The sequence below is a fragment of the Leopardus geoffroyi genome, chromosome C1 (genome assembly GCF_018350155.1).
Source record: "Leopardus geoffroyi isolate Oge1 chromosome C1, O.geoffroyi_Oge1_pat1.0, whole genome shotgun sequence".
Classification (NCBI taxonomy): domain Eukaryota; kingdom Metazoa; phylum Chordata; class Mammalia; order Carnivora; family Felidae; genus Leopardus; species Leopardus geoffroyi.
Window position 1 is genome coordinate 193,762,268 of NC_059328.1, and position 17,211 is coordinate 193,779,478.

The 17,211-nt window shown below is 42.1% G+C and overlaps 1 protein-coding gene across 9 annotated transcripts in view; it reads right to left on the minus strand.

Annotated features, from left to right (window-relative positions):
- Positions 1-17,211, minus strand: part of PLEKHM3 (pleckstrin homology domain containing M3) — a 199,280-nt gene that overhangs the window by 146,206 nt on the left and 35,863 nt on the right. For all 9 annotated transcript variants that reach the window (XM_045480986.1, XM_045480977.1, XM_045480978.1 and 6 more), the window contains one exon: positions 6,238-7,173. In XM_045480986.1, coding sequence (XP_045336942.1) covers positions 6,238-7,173 — 936 coding nt within the window. The remainder of the gene's footprint in view (positions 1-6,237; positions 7,174-17,211) is intronic.

Below are 17,211 nucleotides of genomic sequence, written 5' to 3' on the forward strand. Positions count from 1 at the left end.
CTACCTTCCTATTCCTTAACTCAAATAAATCTTCACCTTATTATCATCATTCCTAGCAAGTGGGACACAAATTTGAAAACAGTACTAAAGATAGGAATTGGAGATATCAAGGAAAGTCAATTCTTTTTATTTCTGTCCCTCTTTTCCTTAGCAGATCTTGCACTTTGGCTACTAGAGGATCCCCTAATTTTTCACATGAGAATCAAAACAGATTTTGGCTATGCTAAAAGTTTTTTTTCCCCTTCAAGAGCATAATATACAACTTCCCTTGTTAAAAACCCACATATCTTTCTTTACCTAGACTCACATGCATAATCAGCTCCCAAATTCAATTTCTCTTTTTCTTAAGAATTGCTATTCTGCATGATTTATGCTAAGGCCAGTAAGTAACTACCCCAACTCAGAAATGTTGCTTACTTCCAGACTGGCAGCTATTTAATGAATAATTAACCACTCCATACTTTCTATCAGGGATGCTTGTATTACCAGGGTAAAGGTATACTTTATGTCTAAACGATGTCATAAAATAGGCCTTTGCCAGAAAGACGCCCTCATTTATCAGACGAAATGCCTTGTGGTATTAACAAGGTCGATACTGTTTGTTTAATATATTTTGCTTTCATAGGAGCTTGAAATGATTTGTTTTTGCAGCTGTAACGGAGTTAAATTAGGGATTTAGCTTCTGCTCAGCTAGTTGAGCATATATAACCAGGGGCTATTAATTATCTGCCTAGAGGCCTTTAGTCCTCTTCCCATTGCTTCCAGCGTCCTGGGGGGACGGAGTTACGCCCCCAGCAGCCAGATTCCACGCTCAAATAACCAATCCCGGCTTCTCAGGAACTGGGGAGAGACGAAATCATTCAAATGGTTATTTCTTACTCCACAGCCGCCCTCACCCCAACATGTAAATGTTATTAGTGGGTAAATTTTTTTTCAAAGTTGAGTAAGGAATTTAAGAGAAAAATCTTAGTTCAAAGACTAGTTTCAGACATCCATCCTCACAAATGAGAAAATAACAACAAGAAAAAACTTCTGTGACCCTGAAGTACTAATAATCAGCCCCTTTCTCCTTTTCACCCTTCTCACACTGCTGTTCTGTCTTAAACGGAGCAGGGGGAGAGGAGGAAGTTTGCTCCAAAGATAAACTTGTCAAAAGCCTGCACTACAATTCTCATTCCTCTCTACCTGTTTGTATCCTCTGGGAGCAGCCACCGAAAAGCTCTGGAGAAAAAAGGCAAGGGGAGAGAAGGGGCCAGAAGGGGCGAGAAGGGGTGGGGGCAAAGAAAAACTAGAGTGCAATTCAAACAAAAATGAAATCACACACACATACACACACACACACACACACACACACACACACACACACTCGCTCAGACACACAAAGAGAGAGAAAAAGTGCTCCCCCCCACCTAGGTCCTAACAACATACTTCTTTATCAGAGGTTCATTGTCAATCAATTAGCCGAGGCAGCAGGGGTCTGTGAGGTAGGGGCACCCAGGGAAACAATGGGCGGCCCTGTTGTATTACTATTTAATCACTTTTGCTAAATAAATAGAGCAGCCCCGAGGTGCTGTCACGTCAAGGGAATTTATAACAAAAAAAAAAAAAAAAAAAAAAAAACAACTTCATCTTTTCCTTGGTCATTCCTTTTTTCCCTTCAGGACAAGAGAGGGTTATTACTGTAGCCTTAAGTTCCATCTTTGTGTTTCTTGCCTTTGATTCCCACTCGGACCCTGCCACTTTCTGGCACTAATTTGTCAGGCTGAACAAAGAGAGGATTTGTACCTCCTGTAAGGTCTCAATTAGGAATGGCTTCTGCTGTATTATGTGCCATTCAGAGAGGACACAATGCCGGTAATTACAGGAATTTGCACTAAATGGCTGAAGAATTCACAGCAAAACTTTTCCCCCCCTTGGGCTTACTCCTCCCAAGGGCTGGGGGTAAAAAAAGGAAAGCAAAAGCTCTTAATGCCAGAGAGATGTAATTACCAACAGCAGTCCCAAGAGGTTAAACAGCAGCCGAAGGAGTAAAACCATAAAACTGACAGTGTGGAAAGGGTGGAGGGGATCCCCTCGGCTCACTGTTTTTCTTGCTGTGTCTTCTGTTAACATTTTTCAGCTTCCGGTCAGAATCAGGAACACTGTCCCACGGTGGCCATCTGATATCACTCCCAGATTATAAAGCAGGGACAGAAGGAAGGGTTTAGTGGCAGCGGCACCTAACACAAGGCCCTGGGCCCTTTTCTTACAGTGCTCAGTTGGTAGGTTTCCTGACTGCTGGGAAATTACAGGAAAAATAGCTGTATGCAGTCCACATATCTTCTGAGGGGAAACAGGTATGTGCCCATGTCTAATTCCTGAAGAAAACAGGACTGCTGCCTTATGATCGGATTTATACGGCATTTTGTGAACAACCTAATTTAGAACCACTTATAGCTACATACTTCATAAATATTTTAATAAGCCGCGTAATCATTTGTTTTAGCATTAATATTTCAATACCACAGACGCCTCATTGCCAAACCAAACTTCGAATCCCAACCAGATTCTTCGCTGAAGAATCGCACCTCATTTTCTTCCACAGAGGTGTTTCTGAAAAGTTGTACTAAAGCAGCACCAAATGAAATGTTCTGAAATCCCACTTTCACCGTATGCTCCTCTGCTCAGGAACCTTCTGGGACTTCAGGGTCAAGTATTAAGTTCAACCCTATCAAACTCCTTCTGTGGGTCAAAAATGACTGGAGAGCTGCAATTTCACATAGTTCTCCTTGAGACCACCCCTGGCCATTCTCTGATCCAGTGTGTGGGCCTCACTTCTCTAGCTCTCGTCACAGCTGCCGTGTGCCCCTCGTGATGTAATTCTCGGATTAACAACCGCCTCCCCTGGCGGACTGCAAGTTCCACGAGGGCAAGGGGCACAGCCGCTTTCTTAGAGCAAAGACTCCTCCACGTGCACCTGAGTTTTTGGCACCTGGGAAGAAACTCGGCACACGGTAAGTGGTAGGATGAATGGAAGAGCTTCATTTTCAAAGGCATGTTTTTGGGAAGAAAAAAATGCAAGCGCCAAGGCCCTGAAGGCAAGAATGACCAAGGTAGGTTCCAGAACAACAAGACGACCACCGTGACTGGGGCTTCCGAGAATGAGGCAGCCGTGGAGCTGAGAGGAAGCCATGGAACAAACCACACATAATCAAATACAACTATAAAAAGTTCAAGCACATGTTAAGAGATACAAAGTTACACGCATAAGCGTGTATTTTCAAAACCATAACCTCAGGCATTTGGGGATGGTCATGGTCCATTTTCTCTGCAGGGGCTCTTTAAGTTTCCAAAAAGGATATCAAAAATTCTTCACCTACAGAAAGAATTTAATGAAATAAGGCCAACTGCACTAATCTGTAGATTTAAAGCCAACATTTGTAGCTCGCCTGGATTGCAACCGAATGACATCACAATAAAGAGCTACTCCGTGCAACTGTCCCCTTCTAAAGTTTTTTCATCAGAAGTATTTAACGGGGAATAATAAATAAATCCTCAAAAAAATATTTAAGGGGGTAGGGACTAAGTGGACATAAGAACTTATATTCTAAAGAGAGTCATTAGAACCATGCAATATTCTGAATTAGCTTCTCCTTAAAATAATAGATAATGCCAAGTTCAACTAAAAACAACTTAATGGACATTTTGCCATTTTAGAAGATAAACATACTATGCAACCAGCTTTTTCACCGAATGCATATCTTTACAAGGATGAAACATTAGGGGACACGAGTACTAAATGAATAGACGGCTGGTTTAGATTAATTGTGTTTGTGAGAAACAGATCGATTTTTAAAGTTCCATCTGATATAATAATCTTTAATATAATGAACAGCCTCCCAAGAAATTTAAAAAACATTCAGAGGTTTGCTTAATGAGTTTTAGCCTTTTTCTTTTGAGACTCTGCCCCCTACAGGAGATGGAGTATTCCTACCTGGGGTAGGAAACCAGTATTGCATACTGGAATTAGGGAAAATGAAAAGCAAGCTGGTAAACCATGTGTACCACAAAGCAACTGAACGTAGCATTTTCCGATTGAAGGGGCACTGAAAGGAAATAAAAATTGCTACTTTGGAATCGGCCATACTGCACAAATTAGGATTGACTTCTCTCCACCCCAAATTAGAACCGCCCCCCTCCCCGCCCCCCGCCGTGCCTTATTAGAACTCCCAACCAAAGCACGAAGGTAAGAGCTAAGCAGGGCAAATGAGTTTCAGATTACATTTCTCTTGCCTCCTGGATTCCCTATTACCACCCATCCTCAACCTGTTCTCCAACCAGGTCAAACAGTGGGGATATTTAGACAGCACAGGGAGACATCTTAAAACACAGAACCTAAGTAAAGCAGCTGCCAAAAAGTTCTGTCCCTGACCATTCGGTAATCCTTCCCCTGTTCTTTTCTACTTAGTTTCCTTCTCCCTGCCTCTTCTACTCACCCTTTTTTGTCTTCTTCCCATTTTCATTTCTCCAACTGCTAGATGTGATGGACCTGCTGCATGCTACCTGGACCTGTGTTTCTCCTTCCTCTGAGTGCTAGAAACGCTGCTAATGAAGTCCAGAACGCGGGCAGTGCACCCTCCGTCAGGAAGCAAACTTATGAGAGAAAGGTGGACTAGGGGTCAACTAGGTGACAATCCCTGTGTAACCCTTGAGACTTTTCTTCCCCCTTTTGCTAGAAAGTTTCCCAACTCAGCGATTCCAGTCTCTACCTTGAGAACTAGGCTCAGCTATTCTCCTCGATTCTAATAACACAACAGATTTGTTGACCCTATCAGCAATCCAAAGCCACAGAAGTGTATCATGATTCCAGAATGTTCCCAGAATTAGCATCAATAAGTTATTGTTGAGTGACTGAATGTTGAAATATAACGCATGCACTAATAAGACACTAAAATGTCAGTAATTTCTACAAACTATGGTAAAGCCAGTGGCCCCCTATTTCAAAACCATTTTGCAAAAGTAGCTGACTGACTTCACACAAGGTCATTCACACCTGCAGATACATGCACATCACCTAGTGCAGCTTCCTTACCGGCTCAGTGTTTCTGGTCTCTCCTACCCAACCCCGCGAGTTTCTGCTCCACAGTTACAGAGCCCCTCTAGAGAAAGCAGGGATGATTCACTTAATCCCCTCGTTAGGTACATTATTTTTCAGCAGAAAAGGGAACCATCACAACTAACCTAAATTCAAATTTTCCCTGTGCCACCACTATTTGGCTTTCAATGCAGGGACAAGCAAAAATTGAAAATTTGGTCTTGGCTGCTGGTGAGTGTCCCATTCACTTTTAAATAAGATACTTCAATCTGACACACTTGAATTAAAATCTTCCAAATCAGGTTTCCAATTAGATTACCTTCATGGTAAATTTACCTTAAGGAAAATTTCTTGTCCCAAATTGTGGGGTTTAGTGAAAGGGAAATAATTTGATTTAGTTTCTAGTAGATACATAGATTTGGTTTAGGGAAGATTTTCTTCTGTCTAGTTTACTGTTCAGGGGAAAGTGAAAGGGATGAGAAGTAGGAGAGAGAAGCAGTAATAGGGTTTTAAGAAATAACAGATAATTGGCCTTCAACTCTACTTTGTGTCTCACCCTTCCATAGCAGTTTCAGAAGCCCTGGGCTTCCCCAGGATGAGGCACAGGCCCATCATGACTCAGAGGTCATCTGCTGAATCATCATCTACCCTGCTGTTAGTCACCTCCAGATTTTCTGTCAGGGCTGACTTTAGATTCTTCCTTAACAGGATTTGACAAGGTCATGATCAATGACAGTTACTGGCTATAGACGGGTTTTTTTTTTTGTTTGTTTGTTTTTCAGTAAGAAGTGTCAGCAGTCAGCTTTTGGGTCTGAATATCTCTTGTGAGACAATTTGTGACATCCACATTCCCAGTGACCTTTATGTAAAAAGACAGAGGAAATGGAATCACAGCAGAGGCAAGAAGCCTAGATTCTAGTCTGGTTATGCTTCGGCTAAGTCATTTGGACTCAGCAGCGTATAGCCTATCTCCTTCTACTGACTTCACCAGCATGGCATGAAGATAGACAGACGTTTTGCGGTAGGAAACTCCTTGAAGGAGAGATGCTTTTCAAACAAGAGGTACATGTGACTAGCCCATCGAGGGGATTTTTATAGTGAATTCCAATTGCAGGATTCAGGTTGTTCTTTAGGGACATTTAGACTAAAAATTTGCTTCCTACCTGCACATTTGAAACTCTGAGCAGTGAGTCCTCGTTCCAGAGACAAGGTTGTCAGAATGCTGAGGAAGCTGGTGGTCACAGACTGACGCTTGTTCTTCCTGAGTTCATGCCTGCCCATCTGATCCTTGGGTCTGCTCCTCAGGGTGACCTGCAGGTTTTGCTCTGAACTCCTCGCCACATTGGCCGCTGTTTTCAGAGCCTCCATCCACTCCTCAGCCCTCTGCCGGGTCTCTGCACGGAGGCGGAGGACATCTTGGGGGAAAATGACTTGAAAGCAAGAGTCACAGTCATCTAGGTTGTCCATCTGGACAGCCAGACACACGTCCACATTGTAGCTTAGCAGGGGATCCTCGTCTAGCTTGCCGGGATGGAAAGCCATAAGGTAGGCCCTGCTCAGCACAAAAGTAAATGCCTTCCAGTTGTTTTGGACGGTTAGCCTGTACAGCGTCCCTGATTTGATGATGTTTTGGTACTGTTTGGGGCTCTCCAAGACAGGTGATGGTGCGAGCAACTCACTGGATTTCTTCTGTAAACAATGGTTCTGTGTACAGTCAGCGTGATGACCAAGTCCTGGGGAGTTTGCCAGCTCATCCTGCCTTCCCACGTAACCAGGCACCGTGGCGTGCACGACTTCCCAAAGCTTCTGCCCCCAGTCCAAAGCCTCCCACGGTGACTCTGCCTTTAACTGGAGCTGAGTGTTGTCATACAGAACAGTATCCACCAGCCTGGCCTCAAGGTTGCCCAACACGGAAATGCTCTGGAAGTGTGAAAGCTGGCAGGTGGCATAGAGGGCTTGATTGCCACTGCTGTCTAGGCTGTAGAAGGATAAGTTGTAGGGTGAGAGTTCTGCGTAACAGCTCTGCCAGTAACTGTCATGGTCCTTCCTGATCTCCAGGTACCCCTTCTTCAGAATATTTGGGAATGCTTGCTTGTGTTCTAGAAAGGAAAAACAAAAGAAGCCATGTATTAATTCATTGATACGAATGAACTCAAGGAGACGATAAGGCAGGTGTAAGAAACCAGAGATCAGGGAATGACATCCTTCTGGTTCAAACTAAACACAGTAGAGGTAGCACAATTCCAAGACAGTACAATTCACAAGATGCAATTGGGGGGAAATCTCAGGTCCACAATAGCCTACCTAGGGTGGAATTATGAGCATAAGATTAAGTATTGGTGGGGGGCGGTCTGCAATGTCAGTGTGACATGCGGAGGTCTGTGTGGAAAACTGACTCTCCCCCACGGGTCCATGAAATAATTGGCACTTCACCAGGATTTCATGTTTTCTAGGTAATATTCTACAGAAAACCAAATACATGAGAGCGAATATTCCTCCTACCTCTTGACCTAACTCCTTGCTAATACACATTATTTGGGTTTTAGTAAAGCCAGGAACCGCCCATGGAGAGGACAGAGCATGAAGTATGCTTCTCATAAACTCCTGTTTCTCAGATACCCCTGTTAGTCTTCAAGGCCAGTTCATGAGCCTTCTGTCTTGTAACCGGTTCCCCGGGCTGGACTCAACCAGCCCATGTTTTAGGTCTCTGCTTACATAGCAGTTCTCTCTCACCTCTGAGCCTGACTGTGCTTTATACTGTTCCCGCCTGCTTACAGTGCTCCTTCCTACTGCTTCCACTAGCTACCACACGCTTACCCTTCACTTAGCCATCCTGTCTTCCGGGAACAGACCCTGTCCCGATTCCCTCAACCCCTCATCTGCACACGCGCGCACCCCGGGTCAGTATCAGGTATCCCTATTATTCCTCTTTGATGGACTCTTGTCAGGCTGTATTATAATAGTTTATTTAAATTTTTGAACAAATACAATTTTGAAGTTTTTAAAAAAGTCTGTCCTCCCCATTGGACTATAAGCTCCACTGAGGAAAGAGAAGAGGTCTGTCTTTTCATTCTTTTTTACAACACAGAGTACAATGCCTACTACATAGCAGGCTCTTAGAAAGTACTTATTAAATGAGAAATAAAGCTTGTAGCACAACGCCCAGCATTTGGTAGATATAATTCCTTTCTCTTCCCCTGTTTCACAAGTTTATCTGGTTGTGCCATCTTTAATCAACGATTAGCTGCAATGTATACAAGTTTAGTATTTTAATAGAAGGCAACTGTGACTTGGGAGACTTCCTGATATTTTTATCAGGCATGCAAATGACATCCATGCAAGAGGCAGCACTCTTCCCTGACAGAGATTTTCATTTCTGAGATGTTTCTAAATCTCTTGCTGATACACACTGGAGACAGTCATAAACTAATGAAGTCATTCCCTAAAGAAGACAAATCACACTTCCAAAGGGCATGATTTCTGATCTTGGCTGAAGGGAAAAAATAAAAAGTAAAGAAATAAACCCAACACAGATCCAGATCTTAAAATAGCAAACCAAAAAAGAAAAGGAGAGAAATAAGGCAGAGAAAAGCCAATTTTACCTGCTTTACATCTCTGGTCCTGACATTCATTAGTATTTCTGTGATAACTCAAAAGCCATTAATTTCTTGCAACCCACACTAATCCCTTTGTAGAGAGAGATAATGGATGCCTATTCTCAGTTATCTATCTTTTTGGATAATGTAATAAGGGAGGCAGTGCTGTTAGAGACACTGCTGCTACCTCTCCCCCACTCATTTCCATCAAGCGCTGATGGTAGTTCGAGCTTTTCCATAATAAGCCTCGTAACCATGTGTTCCTCCACCCCCATCTGTCCTGTGACCCAGTGGCTCAGCTATGCATCCCTGAGCAAAATAAAACCATCTTTCTTGCTTTTAGCTAGGAATTTTTCTCTCCTTTTCTTTCCTTCCTGAGAGCTTTTTACAACAGCTAGCATGAATTAGAAATTCTGCTTTAGGGGCGCCTTGGTGGCTCAGTCGGTTAAGTGTCTGACTTCAGCTCAGGTCATGATCTCACGGTCTTTGAGTTCGAGCCCCGCGTCGGGCTCTGTGCTGACAGCTCGGAGCCTGGAGCCTGCTTCGGATTCTGAGTCTACCTCTCTCTCTGCCCCTCCCCCGCTGATGCTCTGTCTCTCTCTGTCTCAAAAATAAATAAACATTAAAAAAAAAAGAAAGAAAGAAAGAAAGAAATTCTGCTTTAATTGGGCCCAAGTCAGCAGCAAACCTGACTAAAATCTCACCTCTTTCTGACTTGGGTGGACTGGATGGGAAATCCTTCCCGGGAATTTCCAAAGTCCCCTCACCTTCTTGATGCAGAGTAAGGGTAAAGAATTCATTGTATTTCCAGACTTTTCCCCCCACCTGTCTCAGCCCTCCTTAAATAGGTACATTAAACTGAGACAGAAAAGACTGGTGTTGGTCACAGGAAATGGTCCATCCTTACAGGCTGCAGTTTGTAGCGTTAATTTCTTGAGAAAGAAAAATCAAGAAGAAGAGAGCAAATGTGATCAGCAAACTATCCTCTGGGGTGCGTATTCCACTCCGGAGGGCCTGTTTATATCAGACCTCACCAATATTTCCTGTGTGAAGTGTTAATTTTCTTTGAGTTCTAGAGGGCCAGAGAACTACCATTTCTCTTTAATCTCTAATAATTGCTACTTTCTATTTCTATCTGAAGTTTATTTTTAATATTTGTGCTACTGACAAATCAGAAGGTATGTATTTAAATCTAAGCTTTCATTAACTTATAGTTCAACTTTTATTTCCCCAGACTGTATCATTTCAACTCATTTAATTAACCTCACACACATTATTGTAAAGTGTTCAATTTCACAAATGAATAATATCTATCTTAACTAATATCATAAATGATTCAGATGGGACCGCTGACAATGATTATAACCATTTCCTCAGTAAAACAGGAAAGGATGATCAAAATGAATCACTGGACCCAAAAAATTTCATACTGAAACCATGAGAGTAATTCCTTGTGAAAAAGGGAGAGAAAAACCAAAACCCAAACCCAAACCCAGAACTCTTCCTTTCCCTCTTGCTTTCCACTTTGGAGCGTGAAGAGCCGGTTCAGTTCCTCTAGTGAAGACCCCTTCTTCCTCTTCTCTTCGTCCTGTAATACCAGTGCAGTGGTTTAAGGACAAAGATTGCTATTTACTGAAGAGGAAGAAGGGAATTTTCCACACAATGCACCTGATTCACTTCTGTACCGCCAACGTACCAGAGTTCCTCTTTTGCTATTATTTCCTCTATCTGTTCTCAAAACAGTTTCCGTTCTTATGGCCACCACCTTAATTAAGGTTTGTTTGGGTGTTTTTTAATACCGTGATATAACTGACATACGACATCATATTAGTTTCAGGTGTACAACGTAATGATTCGATATTTGCATATATTGTGAAATGATCACCACGGTAAGTCCAGTTAAGATCCGTCAGCATACCTCGTTACAAAACATTTTTTTCTTGTGATGAGAACTTTTGAGATTTATTCTCTTAGCAACTTTCAAACATGCAGTGCAGTGTTATTAACTATAGCTGCCATGCTGTACCTTCCAGCCCCGTGACTTTTTTAATTTACAACTGGAAAGTTGTACCTTTAAGACCTAATCAAGGTCTTAAATGAGCTCGCACCTCTTGTCCGCCTTCCCCCTGGCCATCTCCTGCACTGTCACCAGGGCCACTCAGCCCTTCCTGTGCCCCCTTCTCAGCCCAAAACCATTCACAGCTTTCCTGGTGCTACACAGTAAAGTTCAAACTCCTTGAAACATTTGATTATGGAAAATTTCAAACACACTTGAAAGCATGTAGAAAACTAAAATAAACAACCACGGACCTATCCCTCAGCTTCAAACAACAAGTTTCTGCTATTCTTCTTTTCATATCCCCCACCCCCTCCAGCTCTGGCTTTTTATTGTTTTTTGTTTGGGGTTTTTGGCTGGAATATTTGAAAGGAAATTGCTTAAAGTTTATCATTTCTACTATAAATACTTCAGCGGTATCTCTAATCTAACAGATAAAACTTTAATACACACACACACACACACACACACACACACACCATTTTCACACCCAATAACATGAATAATTCCTCATCTAATACCTACTCTGTATCTAATTTTCCCAGATTGTCTCAAAAAATTTCTTTATATGGATGGTTTGTTCAACTGAGGCTCACACACTGATTTGGTTGATATGTGTTTTAAATCTCTTTAAATCTATAACAGTTCTCTTTTTCTCCTTTTTTTTTTTCATGCCACGTATTTATTGAAGAAATTAGTTCATTTGTCCTGTAGAACTTCTTACATCCTGGACTTGGTGTATCCTCACAGTATTGTTTAAATGTTCCTCCGTTTCCCATGTTTTCTGTCAACTGCTGTTTAGACCTTGAGGTTCATTTAGATTTTTTTTTTTTTTTTTGGCAAGAATATGTCACAGGTGGCTGTCCCACTTCTAAGGATATTAGGATGGATCAGGAGGTTCAGAAGATGTTAGCCTGATCCCTCTGTTATGACTTTCCTCAGTGAGCTTTCACACGATGCAGGCACTTTTCTCCACTCCTTCATATTTCAGCCAGGTGACCCGATGTTGTTTCTACAACTCATCCCTCCCAACCTTGGTGCATGTTCTCCCACTGACCTCCCTGCCTAGATCTCCCCTTGCCTCTGCTTGTCCGTTCTTTCCTCCCACGTGAGGGCCGGTACAAAAATCTCACCTATTCCTGAAGACCTTCATCCCCTCTAGTTGAAAACAACTGTCTTCCTCTGAGCCTCCAAGGCTCTATGGCTGCACTACTCTGATGACTCAGGTTTCAGATGCTATTTCACATTTGTCACATATGCACTACATTATTTAATAAAATTATTCAAAAAATCAGAAAGAAATGTAAAAAGCAACAACAAAAAGTTTCTGCCTCCATAACCCAGCACCCACAATCCTCCTGCCCAGACTGTATGCGATTTGGTATGAAGCCCTTAGACACGATATATATGTAATAATAATATAAATAATAATTATAGGTATATTATATTTGCTTATATAATTATGAAATGGTTATGTGCTTTCATTTTGGTTACTTTATGCAATTCTATCTTTTTTTTAAGTTTATTTATTTATTTATTTATTTATTTATTAAGACAGAGAGTAAGAACACAGGCAGGGGAGGGGCAGAGAGAGAGGGTGAGAGAGAGAGAATCCCAGGCAGCCTTTGCATTGACAGCGCAGAGCCCGACGTGGGGCTGGACGCAGGGCTCGGACCCATGAACCGTGAGATCGTGACCTAAGCCGAAACCCAGAGTTGGACACTCAACCAAGTGAGCCACCCAAAGGCCCCTGAAATTTTATCTTTTTAAAAACCACCATACCCCAGATTACAATAAATGAAAGAAACGTTCAGGTAATCTGGTTTCCTGAGAAAATCTGGACTGCCTGAGTCCGCACAATGAATGAAGTCACAAGAATAGGATTCCAAAGGTCAGACCATGGTTGCAGTGAGAGACAAAGAGCAACATTTTAATGTTTTCAAAGAACTCAAAAACCCAATGTAGTGCCAATATTCCAAATCAAAGTTATTTAGGCAAATTTTAAGGAAATATTTAAGTTCTTACAACAAGATCAATAAATGTGGAAGAAAGCCAAAGTGGAGTGTGAATGGAGAGTACCCATAATCCTTCAGAATAACACTAAGACAAACCTAAAAGGATTGCCTTTCAAAATCGGGCAGATATATTACATTTCTTTTGTAGTGGAATGGCTAGGGAGCTCTTTTGGGTCTTAAAAATGAACATGAATACCATTCATGGGGGTTCCACCCTCATGACCTATGCACCTATCAAAGGCCATGTCTCCTAATATCATCACTTCAGGAGATAGGAGTTCAACATATGAATTTGGGGAGTGACACAAATATTCAGAACGTAGCACCAAACAGAGACTCATGTTGCTCAATTTCTATCCTATCTTTCATCCTGACAATTTATTCTCTTATTCATTTCGGTGAATCCCACACACAACCCCCAGAACACTTTTTCCACACCTCTTTTACTCTTCCCAAACACCTAATCCCACTGCCTCATCCTTGGTGCACTGCAGGAGCTCCTTCATATATACTATGCTTGGCTTCATGTTGGCATTACACTAATCAAGGTCTTGCACAAGTGCTACAGAAGAGTACGGTGGTTAAGGCCACAGGTGCTAGAGCCAATAAGCCTAAGTTGAAATCATAATTCTGCCCTTCCTGGCTGTGTGACCATGGGACAATTACTTAACCTGAGTCCCAGTTTTGTCATCTTTAAGATGGGCTATAATAAGAGCACCTACCTCATTGTCCTGCTGTGAGAAAGAAATGAGTAACTCTTAGAACAGTGCCTGATACATGGTGAGTATTTAATACTTGTTTCCTATATTAGCCGTCCAGTCTCAAAGGAAGAGTCTTCTTGTCTCGCTGTTAAAGATAAGCCTTCCACCTCTACTCGGCCCCTAATCCCTTCCCACTTCTTCAGACTCTCTTCTCCTCTAACTAACATTGTAATATTATCCCTCCACTAATGTCTTTTCCTCCTGTCTTCCAATATTCTGAGGACTATATCTACTAAAAAAGCATTCACAGGGCGCCTGGGTGGCTCAGTCGGTTAAGCGTCCGACTTCAGCTCAGGTCATGATCTCGCGGTTTGTAAGTATAAGCCCCGTGTCGGGCTCTGTGCTGACGGCTCGGAGCCTGGAGCCTGCTTCGAATTCTGGGTCTCCCTCTCTCTCTCTGCCCCTCCCCTGCTCATACTCTGTCTTTCTCCATCTCTCAAAAATAAAAAAATGTTTTTAAAAAATTAAAAAAAAAAAAAAAGCATTCACTTGATCCTACCTTTCATATGGCTCAATCTGCCTCTTTCCTGCAGACTTCAAATTCTTACAATGTGTATACCTCCTTCCTGTTCCACACAATCTGGCCTCTGATTATTAACCTGACTTTGTCTCACAACATCTCACATCCCTTTCTCTCATTTCAGCCACACCCTTTTATGTTCTTTAAGTAAGTTGAGTGTATTGTAGCCTCGGGAACTCTGAGGTTGTTAAATCCCCCATTTGTAACTTCTCTACCCCGCCCCACTAACTTATGTGCCTCCCTCAGTTTTTCCTCGCAAGATGCCATCATCAGTGAGGCCAGCCTTTACCAGTTTATGGAACCCCCTCTCTATCTTACACCTCGCTTTATTTCACTCAAAGAACTCTCTCATTTTCCTTGAGGGCAGGGACCTGCATATCTCTAGCACTCCTGTATACTCGGTGGCTGGCTCCATAAATATTTGTGAATGTATGTATAAAGGAATCTACTAGAATCTGTGGAGACACCAAATAATTCAGACACAGAACCTGTCAACAGATCTATGGCCCAGTTACAGCCCTTCTTTTTCTTTTCACAAGTCTCACTTTCTCTTAGGCCACAGCCACCCTAAATTGAGTCACAGCATGAGGACTGGCAGAGTCTTCTAGTTGGTTTCAATCCCTTCCTTTCTTTCCATCTACCAATCCATTCTATATAGTGGGGGCCTGTGGGGAACCAATAAATAGCATCCCCTTCATCACCCAAGTTTTAAACCAACTGAGATTGACAGACATTGTCAGACACGTGGTGATGAAAACATCAACCAGTTGGGAGGACGCAGCTTAGGGTCGTCCTACTAAACTGAGCCCTAGGATTATACAGACTCACCTCTGAGTCACAAGCAGCACTGATCACTACAAGCTTCCCCTCCTGGGGGACTGCCTATGAAAGGCTGATGGGTGGAGGAGCAGGTTTGGAGGAACAGACCAGAATCAGTGCTTCCTATGAGAGAGGCTGAATTATACACACCTAGTTCCTCTCCTAAATTTACCCATAAATTGCTCCTCCCTAGGGGTGGAGTGTGCAAAGGTAGGGAGAGAGGCCAAAAACGTTAGTCTGATATCCCTTTACATAGACATGAAAGCTACAGGAGGGGAGGTTTCCGGCTCCCTACCCCCACTACTCTGCAGCCCTGTCAACTTACTGACTTTTTATAAAATACCCTTTTAATCTTGACTTTCAAGTAATTTTCAAATGCTTCTTTGCTAAACATATCACATTAAGTCTAGTTGTTTGGCTTTGCAAGTCCTCCATGACCTTGGACTACAACTCTCAGAAATGGAGCTCTGTCCTGGCTTAGTCTCCTGGCCATCCCACACACATGCTGTGTCCACCTCCACCTTGGTTTTGTGTTCACCCCTCTATGCTCAGGTGAAGCATCCTTTCCTCAATGAAGATCTCTCTGATATTCTAGATTATAATCACATCTCTCTTTTTTTTAATATTCCTAGTTAACAAAACACAGTTTTCCAAGTCTATTTGTTTCATGTTATAGTACTCAACTGTGTTTAAGTCAGAAACTAGGGAGAAATGTTTTCAGTAATTCTAGGTCTTTGTACTCCTCATTGCAGGCACATAGGAGAAGTGACATTAATAGGATCCACACTGCCACAATAGGACACTGCCACTGTCCATAGCAAAGAATATGAAGAGAATGATACCACAGGAACCAGAGAGGGGCTGTGTCTTATACATTTGAAATATGCTCCACAGGCCAACACTTAGTGATAGCTCACAGATACTTGTTAACAAACTAATTCTGGTAGAAATGAAGTAGACTCAAGTAATGTCTTTTCTGAGAGCTACTTTGGAGACCTTTCTTCATGGGTAAAGGAGTCTATCCCATTTGCTCTTCCTTCAAAATAAACTTAGGGAAAAAGATGTATTATCTGTGCAGACTCTAGCAGAAAGAGACCTGTAACATATCTGGCTACATATTCACTAGACAGACATAGCAACTTTGGGATCTTCTCCATCTAACTTCTTTGCTATGGGCAACAGTGATAGAGCATTAGTCCATGCAGTCCTGGTCAATTTCACTTCTAAGTGTGAATTTAGAGATCTAAGTGTGAACTTAGGTCACAGACCCAACTTCGTAAATGCCGAGGCTTTCTGCCTTCTGTGACAAGGGTAATCCCTAGTCTTTAAGAACCTTGTGACCCACAAAGAAATGGAAAAGCATTCCAGGCTCATGGATGGGGAGAACAAACACTGTCCAAATGTCTATACTACCCAAAGCAATCTACACATTTAATGTAATCTCTATCAAATTACCACCAGCATTTTTCACAGAGCTAGAACAAACAGTCCTAAAATTTGGATGGACCCCAAATAGCCAAAGTTATACTGAAAAAGAAAAACAAAACTGAAGGCATCATAATTCCGGATTTCAAGCTATATTACAAAGCTGTAGTCATCAAGACTGTATGGTATAGGCACAAAAACAGACACATAGATCAGTGAAACAGAACAGAAAACCCAGAAAGGGACCCACATCTTTATAGTCAACTAATCTTCAACAAAGCAGGAAGGATATCCCAATGGAAAAAAGACAGTCATGCAGGAGAATGAAACTGGACCACTTTCTTACACCATACACAAAAATAAATTCAAAATGGATGAAAGACCTAAATGTAAGACAGGAACCATCAAAATCCTAGAGAACACAGGTAGCAGCCTCTTCGACCTCAGCCAGAGAAACTTCTTATGAGACATGTCGCCGAAGGCAAGAGAAGCAAAAGCAAACATGAACTATTGGGACTTCATCAAGATAAAAAGCTTCTGCATAGTGAAGGAAACAATCAGTAAGACTAAAAGGCAGCCTACAGAATGGGAGAAGATATTTGCAAATAATATATCTGACGAAGGGTTAGTATCCAAAATCTAGAAGAACTTATCAAACTCAACACCCAAAAACAAACAACCCAGTTAAGAAACGGGCAGAAGACATGAATAGACACTTTCCCAAAGAAGACATCCAGATGGTTAACAGACACATGAAAAGATGCTCAATATCACTCATCATCAGGAAAATACAATTCAAAACCATGGTAAGATACCACTTATACCTGTCAGGATAGCTAAAATTAACACCACAAGAAACAACGAATGTTGGCGAGGATGTGGAGAAAGGGGAATCCTCTTGCACTGCTGGTGGGAATGCAAATTGGCGCAGCCACTCTGGACAAA